This window comes from Pieris rapae, chromosome 14 (genome assembly GCF_905147795.1).
Source record: "Pieris rapae chromosome 14, ilPieRapa1.1, whole genome shotgun sequence".
Classification (NCBI taxonomy): Eukaryota; Metazoa; Arthropoda; class Insecta; order Lepidoptera; family Pieridae; genus Pieris; species Pieris rapae.
In genome coordinates this window covers 4,426,544-4,438,752 of record NC_059522.1, presented here as the reverse complement: position 1 = coordinate 4,438,752, position 12,209 = coordinate 4,426,544, and the positions used below count along the sequence as shown (strand labels likewise).

The window sequence follows — 12,209 nt, the reverse complement described above, 5'->3', positions numbered from 1 at the left end:
TATTTATGAACAGTTCGCATTTGCTGAGATTTAGCTGCAAACCAATGGCTTCAAATTTAGATTTTATTAAAAATAGGTCCGAAAAAACAGTGTCCACATCACCTCCTAGTGTGCCGTCGTCTAAATACCAAACGTTGAAATTTGAATTTAAATTTTTGATTATTTTATTTATTGCCAAACTAAAAATTGCAGGCCCAAGGGGATCACCCTGTTGACAACCTACTTCTGAGGACAGTTCATTTGTACGATATAACAATTTTGTTGGATCAGCGTAACTGAGAAGAAGATAATTATATATTTCAGGTATATGTTGTTTTACTTCCGTCAACAGGGTATCCCTATTAACTGAATTAAAAGCATTTTTTACATCAATTTTTAGCAACACGTCTGGCTTTCCGTAAGTTAGGAAAGAGCGTAGGGCATGGACGGCTGCCTCACACCCTCCTTTTACACCGAAACCTAACTGTACGGGTTCAAATTCTGAATTTAATTATTTGTATTACAAATGCTTGATCTATGTGTGTACTCTTATCATCGAATAGAATTTGAAGGTTGACTCTTATGGTATTTTCTTAAAATATTTTTTTAGCGTGTAGATAAATGAAATGTTAAAAAAGAAAGGTAACGCTAACTGCGAGAGTTCTTTAGTTATCTGTCGATTTCATATCATAATAAAAATATGTTGTTATACGGAAGATTGGTGAGCCAATAGGAGTAATGTTTTTTATTCCTTAAACTCTGAGGAAGGTTTTTATGGACAACGAAATATTAATACAAAAAATGAAAAGTTTCCTCTCGTTTAGTACTTAGGGTTTTATTACAGAAAAACAGTATTTATAGGGTAGAATAGCAAATCTTTCCATATTGCCATATAAATGGCTTAAAAGGTAGGCTAAGTAAAAAAATATATATATTAAGATGAAACGAAGTTCCCGGCGGCTGCTTAAAATATGAATATAAAGCATGTAAGTACCTACTGTATATATGTAATAAAATATTAATAAATTAATTTCCTCAACATATGGGGACATATTTAGAGTTGTTTAAAGCATGTAAGTACCTACTGTATATATGTAATAAAATATTAAATAAGTAATTTCCTCAACATATGGGGACATATTTAGAGCTGTTTTAAGCAAATCAGGAACAGTGATATTGATCAGTCAAATGCGCAGTAAGTTTGAAGTTTACCCGTTGACTTTTTAGTACGAGAAAACTGTTTCGGTAATCGTATAAGATTTCCAATTAAACGGAATTTAATTTGCATCAACAATCAGTACAATTGTTTAAATTGCAACAATTAGGCCAAGGATTCAATAAAACATGAAAAACGATGATTGCTGACGCGACGTTTCAGACTGATTGAAAGATATATGATAGCGCAGTTTTTGATTATTTTTAATTTGTCTAAATCACTGCAATTACACTGCAATGAAATCGGTTTCATTATCAGTTTAGTTTTCAGATATGGTCATACAATACACATTTAATTAACGGTATTTATAAAGATACCTACGCATAGTTTCCGTAAAGAATAAGGACATTATTTAGATTGTAAGCCGCAGTTTGAATCTGTTGCTATAAATTGTAAACCGAGCATAAGAAAAACATCCGAACCAATTCGACTTAGGGTTGTTCAAGAAAAGAGCGTACCAATTCTTAAAAGGCCGGCAACGCACTCTGGCATTGTGAGTGTCCATGGGCGGCGATATAACAAAAACATCACTTTCGTAGCAAAAACAAGTTATTACAAATTGACTAAACTTACATTAGCGTAGTGGAACCCGCAGGCATCCATGCAGAGGTAGAGACAAGTGGAAACCCCCTGGATCGTCAGGAGGCCGACCTTGTACGTCGCACGCTGAAGTATCGCTGAAAGGATAAAATGTAATGTTATACATTATAATACTATAGCATCATCGTCGACATTATTACAAGCTAACAACAAAATTATCCTTTTTTATTTTAGAAACAAACGGGGTGAGCTAAATAAAACCGTTTAAAAACAAAATGGGTAAATCAGATATTTTTCTAACTCCTAAAGGATTTTTTCTGTAAACCTGAATAAAATAAAAAAAAAATACTCAAAAATCTCGGGTAGTTTTGAATATTAAGTATTACAAAATATATTATTAACTGATATTTTTTTCACATTAAAATTGATTTTCATAATATCTAATTGTTTATAATTTTGTTTCTAATCAAAAAAGGATTGGTATATAATCCATATAAATTAATCAAAAGTTAAATCCATTAAATACTTTCGACAATTCAAATTTCAATTTACATTCTATACCCTAGATGGCGCTATTCACAATGCGACAGTAACGCGTAACACAAGTTATTAGTAGACTGTAGGGCTCGTTATACCGAATAAGGTTTTATTGACATTTTACCGAGAAGCCTTAGACCAACTCACACTAAGATAGTGTTATTGGTATAATTTATGCCTGGACCTTACATATTGACTACACCTATCTTCTATTTAGCTTCGTATAAATTATCATACATTCGCAAGCGTAAGTAAGTATCATAAAGCTTTTAATTACGCATTCATTATATATTTAAAGGTATGAATAATCAGAGCAAACTATTTCCTGTGGTACACTGCTTATAACTCAGTAATAAAGGTTTCAATATTAATTACCAAAACCTGGTCTTGTATTGTTTAATATTAGTATTTATTGTAATGGACCCAGTTCCTCATCGATACCAGCAGTAAATTAACCAAAAGATGACTATTGTAGGACTAAAACCGTAGCCTATATGGAGTAAATGCTTAGCATTAGTTTGATTCTTACGCGTACTTAGGCTGAAATTGATGGCAAATCGGTAAGCGAAGCCCGCAGCGATCACGTCTCTGTGATGTGATAGGTAGGCGTAGGCATATTTTATAGGGTATAATGGCAAGTTATTGATATTGTAGCTCTTACTATAACAATCTGGAGCTAAAGACGCTAAGTCGTACATATCTGAGCTAAAGGAGTACTTACACCTTGAATGCACGAAAGCTATTGCTCTATTCAAACGTTAATTTGTGTTAATATGTATGTCAATCACATTAAATAATAGTACGATTGTCGCTGGCAGTTTAAAATAGCCGTTTAAACGTTAATGTGTGCAAAACATTGACATTATTCGCATCATCAACCCGGAATGCGATAATAAGATGCAACGTTATATAATAAAAAGCAATAAAAAGCTAGGCTCGCCTAGATAAAGTAAAAATAGATGGCGCTAGTGATGCGTGTAATTGACTCAGTCACGCGACGACCACACACGGGGACGGACGTGTCAGCTAATTCTTGCTATTTAACTAATTAACGCAATCAATGTCAGTTTGATGCGTGAATATTGTTTTTCCTATAATTTGCTTTAGCTCTAACACGCAACGTCGGAGATTCTTATAAAGACTAATGTCTGTATTAGATACTAGAAAATTGATATTTCTGACATTGCATGCCTAAAATTACTATGTAGCCATGAAATATAGACATTTGATTAGTATGGGTATAATTAGTTTATCGTGGAAGATTTTTAAGGGATAATTGTAGTTTTAAATTATAGCAGTAAAAAATGATAAAACTGATTAAGTTATATTTGATAAACTTAATCCTAAATGATTTAAGCGAAGAAGAGTTAGACAAAACGAATACTGTTATAAGTATCTTGTCATCACTATTAAATATTAAATCTTATGACTCTTAAAATGTATGAAGCCACTGATTAATTCTATTAAAGATGTAGAATATGATATATAAATAATAATTATGGTGAAAGTTGGTATCTGTCATAATTAGGTCCGGTTTTGGGTGATGTTTCCCATTTACACGTACTGCCGATATATATTTAAATTAAGTATCTTAAACCTGGTTGTATAAGTAAACTAATTAATGACATAAGAGGTTCATCAAGGTCAGACTAACGGACATACCACACTATAAACCTTAGCATTGAACACTATAAAAAAGTTTACTCGCGGGTGCTTTGAGGTACGGTTCATGGGACTCTAGATCTAGATCTAATTTTAAGATTATTTCAAAACTTGATATTGAGTAGTGTTGGCCTATTGACTTGAGCGTGCGACCAATGCTGCTGTGCACCATTAGACTTTCTTTCCATGTGCGCATTTAACATTCGCTCGAACAGTGAAGAGCAATCGGTCGACGGCGTGTGACAGGCATAGGCTGATCACCTGATACAGAATTCTAAGGCCTGAGCTAAAAAGGTTATAGCGCGATTATTTTTTATTAACGCCATGCGTAAAGCACACATACATCGGTTGACAACTATATTATAGAATTAATTGTACTTCATCTTATATCATTATTCATATGAAATAGAATACAATAGCAGAAGATGCTACAAGAAAGAAGAAAGGTTCTAAAACTTTTTATGGAAACACTATTGCATTTACAGGAATTCAGTCGTAGGTATTTAGTCGTAGGCCGTAGCCCATTGTTACGATCTTTTCTTCACGCCGGACGCGTGTCAGGATATTGTACAGCCGACACTTGACACTAGTAGACAATTGGTGGAAATCCGCCGTGACATACATACACTGACACAATTATTTGATACATTGTTGCATTCATTCATGCTTGTATCGAAATAGTCTGCTATAAATAGATAATTTAAAAATACACTACTATAATATTTATCGTTGATTAATCTTATCATGTTCATTATGTTGATTTTGCAAGGAAAGATGCTGATTAATTTATTCTGATGCACTTTAAATTTTTGTTTATAAAGGTGGTCTCGGCTCTGAATATTTTGATTTGCAAGCAATTTTGAAAAACATGCTTGCTCTTTTTGTCGCATTTGAAAAGTTCGTAAGATGTCAAAGTTTGCCAAAAGATGGCAGTGTGTGTACAATATTTAATTCAAATAATTCTTTGACATTTAACAGCATTATATAACGTAAGAATGCCGTTCAACTTTTATTGATGTTCCAAACGTCGAGTTCATAGCGAAATAATGTTCTCAATAATGAAATGGTAGCAAAAATAGTTTTATGAGCTAGAGTTTGTGATATAAATTCAGCTGAAGATATCCACGTGACATAGAGGTCGACGTTCGGCCTTGTTAGCATTTTCGCGCGGTTTCGTGTGTGACGTCACAAGACTACGTGCGCGGGCGCACGTACCGTACTAGTGACGTTCATCCAGCGAATAATCGATAAAGTGACTAAGCGGTCACGTTACGATACGAAAGTAACGTGATATATTTATGTTCAGTGTAATTTGGAATCCCTGAAATGTAGGATACATGTGAATACATATATTTATGTATACATAATAATTAAAACGATACTCACAGTCATTTATTAATAGTGAATAGCCATTAGGGCAAATTAGAAACTTAACCATAGATAAAATCAGAAGGTTAAAATATATCCTTCACTGCCCTATTCAAACGTAAACATACTTTCATTCCAGCTGAGATGAGAAACAAATGATTAATAATAGCAATGAGTCAATATCACACGAATATTCATAGAATAATTGAACTTGTGTGAAACAATTAGTCGTCTGGTTATCAGAGTAATTAATATTGCATATAATTGAGTACCTCAGGCACGTAGATCAATGAACTATGATATACACATTTTACTTAACTTATGCCAGACAATATTTGCTCTCAAAAATAACTTTATTTCTATTTAAAATTTATTATGAAAAAGTAAAAGAAAGTTCACATAGAATTCAGAACCTCCTTCGATTTGTTCAGGTTAAAAACTAATCGATAGAACCTATCGTTTGATTGTGATTGGTCATCAAGTCCAATTACACACACGACACGTCGACACGTCGTCGTACGACTCAGTCGTATCGCAGTCGACAAAAAACCTATATGTTTTTTTGTGCAGAGATTTTCTAGATCATCGATTTAGGAAATACTACCTATATATAAACACTTTTTTTTAAAACAGGATACAGAAAACTTGTTTGAATGAAGTTTTATTTCTTAATTTTAATTATTCGTTTCAATAAAATATCGACAATAGAGCATTTATCTATTGTTTAATCTAGTTTTATTACTAAACTGACCCATTGCTCTTTGAATCGTATATTTTATCAACAAAACGCATTGAGTGCATTCAAAAATACCTATTATGTTAAGTTACCTCATAATCCTGTGTAATTTAAGTTTCATAACATACAAACATATTTTGGTATAGGTTTAGGTATTTGTACATTATTTCAACTTTATTTTAGATTGGGAAAATGTTTAAGTTACCCAGATCCGTTTATCCTTTTTGAAGTTATATTAAATAAGATACTTCTTTTGGCGCGTTAGAGAAAAATGATGAGAGTAAATTTTTATGATGCGCGCGCACACCATCACAAAAAACCAACACTCTGAACTAAGCTATAGTCAAAATTTTATTTTGTGATATTTAAAAAAACTTTATTTAACTAGATATTGCGTTATAATAAAACTTTCAATGTATTAAATACCTTTTTTTCTATTCTTAGTGTCGTTTTTTCTACAAACGTAAAATATTTTTTTTTACACCGAAGAAGTATATATTTTAACACACAGGGTTTTTTTATATACATGAGAAGTACTAGTGCTTAGCCGTACCTAGTTATTGTGAAATCATAATTAATACATGAAAGACCAAACATTATAAAGTAGTTAGTATAGTTTAGTAAAAAAAGTTGGCATTTGAATTCCCAACGGATTTAGAACAATTTGTTTTAATAGCAGACAATAATTCTACTATCAAAGTTACGGCCTACGACTAGCACTATTTTCAGGCCGGCATTCAGTCGTATAACTTTTATAGTCAACAGTTTGATTTTATTGCGCGCTTTGGAATAGTGGTTATCACTTTATTTTTTATTAGCAGATAGAATATAGTCATGATTCACAATAATCAAACAATTTTATTATTGTGATGTGTGTCATGTTCCTCACTTAAAGTTTGGTGAACTCGGCTATTCCAGAATCTGCTAGGATATATTTATTAGGACTTTTATTTCAAATGTGCATGTTATTTTAGAACTAAGAGTTCTTTGATGATATTTAGGATATATTTTAATCAGTGTTTGTAATTCCCATCATCGTATGAATTAATAGATTTCACGATTAAAAAATAGATTTTGTTTGTTTTGTTTTTGGCGTGTTTACACTTTATTTATTCGTTGACTTATGAAGAAGCAGTAAAATATTTTCGTTAGGTCTCCAAAAGTTGAAATATGTTTATTATGTCAAGTGCAATTCAATGAAAAAGTTATTTGCAAAAATTCTAATCTAACTAATTTTATTTAAATTTCTCCAAAAAAACTAAAAATAAGTTTTTTTAAAGGTTTCTTGTAATGGAACTTGAATGATACCTCATTGAAAAACTTATATTTAAGATGTCTCAGAAATCAAGAATTCGCGGACCGAGTCATGACGAATTACAAATCGCGATTTCTTGGGAAAATTTCATCACAACTTATGCCAATGGACCGTCATTTAATTTACGACTATTTTGTCTAGTCGTAGCATTAACATTTAGAAATAACAGCGAATAAACATTTCTTATACCTATTTTGTTTATAGGCAATATCATTATAATATTATGTATTATGTTGGTATGTATAATTTAATTTGTCAAAGGAATTTATATATAACAAGGGGAAACAGGCAGGAGGAGCATGATAGACGTTAAGTGATACCCAAATATACATTGCCAGAGAGTTCACAAGTGCGTACCGGCCTTTTAAAAATTGGTACGCTCTTTTCTTGTACTACTCTAAGTTGAATTTGTTCGGAAATACATCGGTGGAGACAAAGTGGTGAATGTAGGAAAAACAGTTGAAAATTCGCATTCTGTCTTTACGTCCGATGATGAAACTCAGTTGTAATCTGAAGAACTCTGAACACTTCCATGGTAAATGCGGTAGAAGATACGGAAAGTGACTGGTCGTCGACGATTCGAATCGCTAGTTTTGGGAATTGTTAAGTCGTTTTAACTTTTTTACTTTTTTGTCTCCGGCCAAAACAACACATAGTTTGTTATAATTCTGTTTGTTAGCAATTATTAAGTATAAGCATGCTGTGTTTGCTGGCTGTACAATAATTCTTCAAGGTAATTTTTTTTTCTAGATGTAAGGTTTGATTGTGATGTTCGTTAGTAAATCTTTTTTAAGTATTGTTGATTTGAGCCTATGGCCTTAATATATAGGTCGTGACTAATGTCTGTGCCATGATCGAGCTTAGAATTTAAATTAGCTTAAAATGCCTTTTCAAATAGCATTTAAATCAATTTCATAGTTTAGTTGTGAGAGCGTCACAAACGAGAAAACAAATAACTTTCACAAAAATATATAGCACTAAGACAGCTTTGGACGCGGATATGCTTAAGAGTCCGCCTAACATTTAAATGTATAGCTACTAATCTGTGTGTGTAAATAGATTAATATTTTCCCATGACAAATTTATAATAAAAAATCTGTATTGTGTTATACTAAAAGACATATTTGGTTTTTCCTCAATCTTTTATTTTATGTTTAATTGTACAAGTAAAATATCGATACTATTAAAAATCGTAAACTATCCCATCCTTGTTATTTATCAATGTAATGCCTAAATGTGTTATAATTTATGCAAAAAATATTTTTTTCCGTGTATCAATGACCGAATTATTGGTTTAATACGACTCGTAGGTCACAGCTTGACATGACGGTCAAGGATTACAGATATGGACATCTTAGGTGGCATTTAATTTTTAAACACTTATTTATATTCTTTGGTTATAATTTTTTAACAAATAATTTAATAGAAACACTTATAAAATATATAGTTACTATTATCATATTTGTATGCGTTATTTTTGATTATATATCACTTAAGATGTAAACCATTTTTTATTAATCAATATTTACTTTTGTCATAAATCAAGGGCGTCCCTAGCAGCTTAGAGAATTGCAATAGCGTTAATTTCTTAATTATTTTTTGTATTGTTACATAGCCTTGCGCGTCCTCAGACCATGCCAGTGTCTATGGGCAGAATCACTTACCGTGAGCGTCCTGCCCGTTCTCCCTGTTATATAAAAAATGTTTTATTCATTGTATGGTCAAAATTACATTGAATTTGTCACTTAGTACAACTCATACTTTTCTCACCCTCTGTGTCTATTTCTACCAAGACCTCTGTCTTGAGAATCAGCGTGCGACGCCAATAATGTTTCATTTACAATCTCATATACTAAATTCCAAAAGAAATCAGCGTTAATTACGTAAAGACCATAACAATATTTTCAAAATTGTTTAACAAACTATACACCATTAATTATTCGCCGCTACTATAGTGCAGTCACCTTTTGATTATAGAGCTATTTCATTCAAGTTATCTCATATGGTAGTAAAATTTGTTTTTTATTCATGCTCATACCATTTATAGAAGCCGCGCCTCACTCAATCAACGGATACAGAGCTGGAATTAAAACATCAGGGGCCCTGGATCGCCCTGCTGTATTCATAAAGATACTCTATCAAACAACTATTGGATATTTAAACATTGGTTGGCAAAAAATATAGATGACAAATAACCTGCTTTGTTCAATATCTTTGATTCAGGGTCTCAAATAGAGTGTGAAGCACATTTGGCTTGTTGGACGTATACAATTGTTAACAAAAATTTATACTAAAGTAAAGTTTAAATTCAGATAATAGTTTGTAAATGTATTCAACAGAATAAAAGCTATGTGCTTATTTTATACGTAGTTCGCGGAGCCCCGTCGGTTAAAAGATCCGGGCCTTACTCTAGAATCAGCTACTAAATTGTTGTCAATGATTCCATTAACGGTCTTCGCATACTATCATGACGCTTTGTAATTACATTATTAATTCTGTGAGAAAAATTATTATCTTCATCGAGAGCGCTTTATGGACACTTGTAACATAAATATTTTTCCTTTATCACGATATAAAGATGTTAATAAAATATTCCACGCTTCCGATTAAGAATAATGCAAATTTACAATGTTAAATATGAAAAAAAATGTATAAATATTATTTTAATTTAAATCTATATCTACGATTGCCGCCGTTTAAGTTTTATAGATATGAAGAAAAATTGTCTTTCTCAATTTTTTCAGCTTTATAAATAAAGAGGCAAGTGATAACATAGGCACTATTGATATGACTAGCTAAAGGTTTGTATGAAACTGCACAATACGTTTTAGAACGAGTCCTGACAATGCTGCAATAACTTGTAACGGCTTAAAAGAAAAATATCTAATTAAACAATTAAGAAGCATTAACAGTCAAGTGTCAACTTTCCCGCCATGGGGGGCCAGCTGTCAAATTAAATTGTCGTCTGTCACCTAACTGTCACGATTGTCAAATTATATTAATTGGATCCACCGGACCCTTACCAACTGTGATTGATAATACGAGATGACTCTGTTTCTACTTTAATTCACACCTCTTTATTTTAATTCACGGCTGTCATGTCAACTGAATAGTTTTTGTTTCATACTATGAGTATATCTTTGTAGTATTGTATTATTGTGTTTTCCTTATAATAAATATAATTGTCTATTCTTTACATATAATCATTTTGTCGATCCGAAGTGGTGGAGGCCTGATGACCTGTAACACAGGTGCACAACCTTTAACAGGCATCAGTCTCACTTAAGCAATAGCAGTGCTCCAAAGAAGAATGACAATTATTGTATATGTTTTTGTGAGAAATAAAATAAATATATTATTATTATTAGTATTGCTTATCGCATTTTGAAATTTAGTTTCGCTTTATTAATAATTTTGTATTTGCTTCCCTTTACCTGCTGTATTATAGGAAGACATTACAACTATTGTTTACTGTTTATTAACTCGTTAACAAAATTGTTGTTGTTAAAAACGGTAATTTCGTCGGTCTGTCGATGTATTTCCTACGAAATTTTAAGTGTGGCGATAAAGTTAAAATAATTACGATATATAATTAGTAATTACTACTAATTCCCATAATATATTAATGAAAGCGTTAAATATTTCTTGTAACGTAATCTTTAGAAAGTCTAAATGCCTTTATCTTAAACACTTGTCCAGTTAACATTATCTAACTAATGAGACACTGCTCTGGTAACTGTTACCGTATATAGATAGGCTTATAATTAGATCTAACCCGTATCTACTAAATACTATTGTACTATAACCAGCATAGGCTACTTGGTATAGCAAGATGAAGATATGAAACTCATATGTAATTTCTTCTATATATTAAAATATTTACAATAATGTTGTAATGGTTTTATTTTTAAGTTGGCGAACCCAGAGTTGGCGATTTCGTTCAACGGATAAGTATCGCAATACAGCTAGGAAATGCTGCCAGTAATTATTCTTCTATTTATTCATTGTTCATTATTACTATCATATATTGCGAAAAATTTATTTAACTAATATTTATTATACATACTAAGTACTTAACTTACATTTATTCAAATTTAATTTTAAAATAAGATTCAATCAGTGATAGTATTTTCAATAGGCCGGTTATATTGTCTTAAATTTAAGATTGGCTAAGACTCTTACTTGGAATAGTTTAGTGTTAAGCTGGGAAGATGAAATAAAATAGAGTGGAGAAACACTGCAAAAATGTAGCGAAGATAATAGGCAACTGGGAGTATTTGGGAAGGAGGCATTCACTTCGTCGGAAGTGGTGTAGTAAGTAATATTAAGTGCAATAATAACAAAATCTTATTTTAATTATTGTTCTCGAATTTAGGCTATTTTTATTTTATTATCTTTTTGGCTAATTGTAAAACAGCGCGTGAAGAAATAAATAACTTCGTTTGAATTGATTTATTAACACCATTAGTACTATAAAATCGTTATAAACAAAATGAATTGCAAATATACTCCGTCGATCATCGTTAAGCTCTAGATTGAGATATGCTGATTCAGCGAAATTTATGATATTTACTATTTAAGTACCTACGGGTCTTATAGACGATTTACTTTTCGAGAAGACATTTTATGAAATAGACTACTTCTTTCTTTAGCTTTCATTTATACTTATTGGTTTTATTGGTAGACTTAAGGTCAAAAAGTACGTATGGTCAGATTTTAATTTATTCATAATAAAAAGGCTTACAAACGAAACACATACAGACACTTAAAGATTACATAATATACAAAATACACTATACATGCATTTGCATCAATGACAAGTGTGCAGAATATTTAAAGGAAATAATTGAAATTGC

The 12,209-nt window shown here is 31.6% G+C and overlaps 1 protein-coding gene across 4 annotated transcripts in view; it reads right to left on the bottom strand.

Moving 5' to 3' along the window:
• The window catches only part of LOC110995373 (fibroblast growth factor 22), a 131,414-nt gene that overhangs the window by 20,572 nt on the left and 98,633 nt on the right, over window positions 1-12,209 (bottom strand). For all 4 annotated transcript variants that reach the window (XM_022262508.2, XM_045631210.1, XM_022262507.2 and 1 more), the window contains one exon: window positions 1,769-1,872. In XM_022262508.2, the coding sequence (XP_022118200.1) occupies window positions 1,769-1,872 (104 nt within the window). The remainder of the gene's footprint in view (window positions 1-1,768; window positions 1,873-12,209) is intronic.